Below are 6,255 nucleotides of genomic sequence, written 5' to 3'. Positions count from 1 at the left end.
GTATATGTCTACATGAATGTATATATTATACATACATAACATTAACGCAAATAACCATGCTTTCATGACATCCATCTTTCCCGAAGTATTTATCCCTCCAAAAGCTGCACACGTCCACAACTTCCAATAACACCCAGCATCTTCCCTTTTATGATACAGCGTCAATTAACCAAACCCTGTTTGAAAAGAGTAGGGTAAATGTACAAGATTATCGAGAGCACAAGCCTGACAACCCAAAAGCGACTGATCCTACTAGGAAAAGGACCCTGGAGTAATGTGCTACTCGCTGCAGAGTTCTGCAGCGCCTGGTTAGGGCTAGTAAGAACTATGGGACAGATTTACAATAAATGGCGCATCCCTGCAAATCAGCAGGGATGCGCCACTTATTGTGTGCCATGCCTCCGCCACCGTTGATGCGCCGTATTTACAATGTGGCAGCCCAATTGGCAAAAACGGCACAGATGCGTCACGCATCTATGCCGTAAAAGCGGCGCTTTGCTTTAGATGCGTCGCAAGCGCGACGCAGCTCCAGCAAGGCACTGGGGGGCCCTATCTTGGTTATGCTGCGTCAATTCTAACACCTGCTTCAAGCAGGCGCAGGGTTTTGACGCAGCATGGGCCCCAAAGTGATTGTAGATTTCACTCAGCCACTTTTAGGAGGCGTTCCTGTGCCGGACCGTCCCCCCCCCCCCCCCCCCCCCCCCCCCTGCGCAGGAACACCTCCTTCTGGCGCAGGGCTTTACAACATGACACATCTCCCAGATACGTCACTTTGTAAGTACGCCGCACCATGGGTCTTCTTTTGCGCCGCCGCTGCGTCATATATATATTTTCCCATGTGCGACTCGTTAGTAAACCAGGATATCATTTTCCTTGTGCAGTGGAAGTCTGGTGCCTTGGTGTGTAACCGCCTGTGACAAGAACCAATGAAGTGCAGACAGAACAATGAATTGGGGGATACCTTCTGCCAAAACCTTGCAAACGACACTAAACGTGTCCATGTAGCACAACAGAAGCTTTCTGTTAAAAAACACAAAGACAGTTCCCTGCTACAACATTTAGAGAAAGTAATGTTGGTTTCCACAATGCGGTGCAGACAAATATCACGTTATCCCCACACACCACACAGACCGCCTGGATGCCGCTCTCGTGCTCGTCCCCGTGCTCCTGGCCGCTGGCACCGCCTTGGGGGGAGGTCTCCGCCTCCTCGGAGTTGTGGGGGTAGCCCTTGCCCATGCTCTTGGAGCCCCCGTTGGGGTCTCCCCAAGCCACCATTGCCATATCTCCCTGGACCCCCGGCTCCCGGAGAAAATGGTGCGGCCCTCTTCAGGAAAAAATATAACCGGTGGTGGGCGGAGATTTCTGCACGAGCTATTAATGTTCAGCTTTGGCAGCACAGTCCGGCCGCTTTCTCTCCGCCGTGAAAAAGACGTGCATTAAAAGATGAAAAGTTCACAGATGAAAAACGTGCTCCTGGAGGCAGAAGGGATTGAAAAGGGCGCTCCGGCAGCAAAAAAAAGTCAAACATTTTAGACGTGAAGAGGCGTCTCACAGGCTTCCTACACGCTTCCAAAAGGTACAGCGCAAACGGGAGGGAAGAGGCAACGAAAGGGTGAACAAAACAGACTGTCAGGGCATTGGTGACACGTCCCAGCCAGAAACACGTCCGACCAGTTCCTGGGAGCGAAAACTGGCGAGGAGCTGTTGAACCAAATAGCTTGGCATCAATAAAAGACTCCCTGCTTCTCCAAACTGTGTGATCCTGCTTAAGAGATCATTTAAAATGCTTGAGTTCAGGACCTGTAATGAAAAAGCACATCTAATTTATTCGACTATAATGTTGCTCCATCTATAAGAAGCCAGACCACGTTTAGGGTTCAGATGACTACTGCCTAGCCTCATGCCTCTTCATTAATGGCATGGTCAGTGAGGTGGGGGGCGAGCCATGAATGTCCCTTAAAAACTTTCACTTTCAATAGATGTTTGTCTGCACTGCAGTGATATAATCGGATGTGCTAAGGTGCAACACTGCTACATGGTAAAGGAATACACTTTTTTGAATTTTGAAGAGATTGTATCATATTTTACATTATTTTTGTTGGATAATATACATTCCAAACATGTTCATGGCTCAACTCATGCTGGACTCTGAGAGCCAAGTCGGACCCATGGCATGGCTCGGGCTCGGCTTGCCCTATTAATTTGTCTGTGCACCATCCTCTATTTGTGACATGGGTGGTGTACAATGGAGTGTCAGTCAATGGATGAAATGATTTATATAAGGCCAGGACTAGAAACATGGAGACCTGCCCAATTGCATTGAGTTGATGACTCTACCATCAAGGCTTTCTGTAGCAGAGACGAGTAAGAGTGTGTGCAGTTAAAATACATTTAAAGTACGTGATCAAAGGGCAGGTACTCCAGGCCATTGGGACATTGTGTTGTATTTGACCATAATCACGAGTTAGCTTCAGCGTGCATGTTTGGGGTGCAACATGAGGAAATCCCTAAATAACATCCATGGGGGTATGAATGAACAATTTATTACTGGAGGACACCCGGGGAGGACATTTATAGAAATTCACATAGCGTAACAAAAACAACAAAACACAGTGTCACACCACAGCACATCTTGGATTACACTGAGCCCTACAACACAACACAGAACACAACATTTAAGGATGTTTAGGAGAATCTGTGAGGTGGGGAAACACTGACGAAAATAAGGGGAGATAGGGACAAGCGTGGGGCAAGTTAAAGAAAAGAGAAGGGGTTGTCAGCACGACGACAGGGAGAGAATTAATTTCAGACTATAACACAACATATATTTTTGCAGAGCGCATGTATCACTCAAGGGTATCAATGCACTGAATAGACATTTATTGTTACCCAACTCAATGGGACTATGGGATTGTTTGTCTAATTTTAGAAAACAGGAGTAAAGTGAAGTGCTTAATTTGTGATTGTGGTTGCAGGTGGTAGGTGGTAGGTGCCACCAATCGTGTGTGGGGTCTGGACTTTTATTCCTCGTCAGACATCGACACAGATAAAAAGAGAGAGAGGGAGAAAGACAGAGGAAGATTAAGATTTTCAAACAATGGGAGGCAGCAGGGATGAATAGACTCTTCTGAAGGTAGGAAGAAGGACAGGAAGTGTGTGGGAAAAGAGGGGCCTGAGATGGCACAAGTAAAGACAACAATGGTATTGTGCAACCCCAGCATTCAGCAGCACCTGCAGTGGCTCCTAAGAGCCCCTGGGGCCCTTGCACTTATTTTACCTTCAAATTAACCTCTGACAGGGGTCTGTTAAGAAGATGGAGGGTGCCGAGCAAATATTGTTCAGTTCTACGCTGGGGCAAAAGGACAGTGGGTGAAGATTGATGCGTTCAGTGTGGTAGTCTACAAAGTGGAATGGAATGTAGGGGCACAAAGAAAAGACCCTCAAATACAGACATGGCATAAGTACAATTATTAAGAACAAAATCAACAAGGTGCATGATAAACATCAAGGTGCCCAAAGCAGGTCTAGCCAGACCGGATCCATTCCATATTTTGGGATTATCATTGACTCAGTAAATTATCTCCAGGTAGAATGACGGGTTGCAAATTTATTGTGAGTGGCTATCCTGAAACTCCGGCCTGGATCCGGTCCTCCTGAACGTATGTGCGACACTCCTGCCATGTGTGATATCACCAAATATTACACAATTCAAAAACGAGAAGTTTGTCTTAGTACTTAGAATTATACTAAACTGTCAGATTTGTTTTCTGGTATGAAAACAATGTACCAGGTGACGGGGCAGACAGGCCGCCACATGCACGCATGTGTGCTCACACAGGCACATGTATCCTCACTAGTAAGCCCATATGACAGGTCTAGTCGTCATGCTCCATACGCACTGTTCACATGTCATCACGTGTGCCTCTAGCGTGCCTTCTCCCATACGACAGATTTTAGGCAGAAGAAAGACAGATCTTGGGTTGTACCCAATTCTCACGACCTGGCATGTTTTTGAATTTCTGCATTATCTGCCTTTAAAGGTACTTCAGACAGCGCGACCTTCTTTGCCGAGAGCAACAGAGCGATTAACAGAGGATATTTTTAGCAACATCAACATCTCGAGCATAGGGTGCATCGACGTAGTAAGGACAGCAGGCTCTACCCTTGTTGTTACATATTATAAAACACATATATCTATAAAATGGTTTCCCAGCAACAGCACATAATTTTTGGTTAAGTGTCGTAACCACGTGCATAGCTCGGGCCTCCATTTTTCAATGTAGGCAGTAGACCAGAGTTGGTCTGTGCCTGGTTCTTCATGCTAATCATTGAATATGCAAATCACTCTCATTTACATTAGGCACGTGTACATTGATCTGGTAAATTGGCCTGAACATCTGGCTTGAATCCAGCCATCCTGGGCCGGCGTTGGACACCCATGTCTCTCCAAGTACCGTCTTCAGCCAATGCCTCAGCAGACAATATTCCCAGAAAAAAACACAAAAAAAACTTAAGATTGTGCCTAAGAAAAAGGTCACCATCCCATTTCACAACAACATAAGGAAAGAATAAATGTTTGACCGTACTCGTCAATAAGCTACCCACTGTTGTGAGCCCCTCTTGTAATAAAGTGATGCGGTAAGTATGGTGCAGGGTTGTGTACCTGGTAAGGGTGGGTGGACAGGGCTCCCTTCCTCACGGGCCCAGGCAGGGGAAAGTCTGCTGGGAGCGAGGACACCGCGCGCTGCTGCTGCTGGTCCATGGCTGTCCACGCGCTCGCCCGGCTCTTCACCTGAAGTTCAAGTCCTGTCTGACGACACGTGCCCTATAAACTGATCCCAGGCCCCGCCCCTCCATTAATTAGGGACTTGAAAGAGGCGCGAGGACAGCATCACCCCTGCTGCATCCTCGTTCCGCCCTCCCTTTGGCCGAGTGCCACGAAGACTAGTGCCACACGGCAGCGCTGTGAGTTTCAATAAGCAGGCGCCGTGCCAGGCTCACCAGCTTCAGGACACACGAAGGAAAAACAAACATTGGATTGGAAAAAAAATGTGTTAAATTGAGTCTGATGCGAAGATACAAACATCAAATGAGTTTAAGCCAAATAAAACACAGGTTAAAGGACTGAAGGGTCTGGTTTCGAGTTTGGCGGACGGGCACCCTCTCACAAAGGCGAGGGCGTTCCTCTCTGCCCTGCCCCGTGGCCTTGGCAGATAAAGATGTAGATGATGTGTATTCTGAAGATACTACTGGCACAAGAAAGTCCCTGTGATGACAGATGAAAACACACCCACAAAGATGAATTCACTCCTGAAGTGAATCACCTCCGACAACACCACACGTGGGCACTGGGGCACCTTACGAAGACTTGTGGTGAATTTAAAAGATAAAAGGCAGTGGGTACATCTCCGGGTGCAGGCACACTCAGCAAAGCACTGCCTGCTTCAAGAGTCGAATCGAGCTGTTACCAGGAAAGCAATGCACCTGTGCATGTGGCAACCAGGTCAGTCAAACTGGCTGGACCTACAAATACAAGCTTGCTACCAAGATTCAGAGCGTCAAAATGCCCTTCTCTCAAGTATCTAGGAAAACCCATCAGGTTTTCAAAAGAAGCCTCACACACTAACACTAGTTAGTGGCATGCTTCACCATAGGGTTCCCACCCAGGTCTCCTAGTGCATCTGGGAGTGCTGCCATGCCTGAATTACAGCGGAGCAGGTTATTTTTGTGAGTTTGTGAAAATCAGTGAATTAAAACTACCTCAAGGTAATCTGCCCCTCAAGGTTATTTTAATTGTGGACACCTTAGGTAAGATTAAAAACAGTAATTGAGGATGTGTTATGAGAATATCATATCTCCCACATCCTAGGTCAACACCATTCAGCCATTTTTCAGTGCCCACAGGGTCAATATGGGTTTCTTCAGGACCAGATTGCTAGAATTAAATTCCTAGCCAGTGGTCGTATGCACTAAGGCATGCGTTGCTGATGTAATGGTTTGTAACTTACGATTTTCACCATTCATCATAATAGTTTATGTTACGTTATTTTCTTGTGACATGGACTCTCCGAGGGGTACGGGCGCTGCAGTCACACATTCATCAAGATGTCTCGCCCTCACCGTACCTCTATCGTCCTCTCGATCTCCAGAGGATGGTAGTGCGCATGTGACCACTGTTTTTAATCTTACCCAAGGTATCCTCGGGGCATCATCAACCCCCTCTTTTGCAGCTACAGCAGGGTTGGGGTTCTTGAT

At 47.0% G+C, this 6,255-nt stretch overlaps 1 protein-coding gene across 2 annotated transcripts in view; it reads right to left on the bottom strand.

Moving 5' to 3' along the window:
• Positions 1 to 4,780, bottom strand: part of LOC147689741 (cytosolic phospholipase A2 delta-like) — a 129,641-nt gene extending 124,861 nt beyond the window's left edge. Inside the window, exon 1 of one of the 2 annotated variants that reach the window (XM_086937221.1) lies at positions 4,664 to 4,780. In XM_086937221.1, the coding sequence (XP_086793347.1) occupies positions 4,664 to 4,762 (99 nt within the window). In that variant the 5' untranslated portion in view covers positions 4,763 to 4,780. Of the gene's footprint in view, positions 1 to 1,122; positions 1,545 to 4,663 lie in introns of those variants that run through there. The other variant, XM_086937220.1, reaches the window with a different exon arrangement.
• Between the last annotated feature and the right edge of the window lie 1,475 nt (positions 4,781 to 6,255).

Source organism: Lissotriton vulgaris, chromosome 9 (genome assembly GCF_964263255.1).
Source record: "Lissotriton vulgaris chromosome 9, aLisVul1.2, whole genome shotgun sequence".
Classification (NCBI taxonomy): domain Eukaryota; kingdom Metazoa; phylum Chordata; class Amphibia; order Caudata; family Salamandridae; genus Lissotriton; species Lissotriton vulgaris.
The sequence above is the reverse complement of the archived record's forward strand: the minus strand, read 5'-3'. Positions and strand labels throughout refer to the sequence as shown.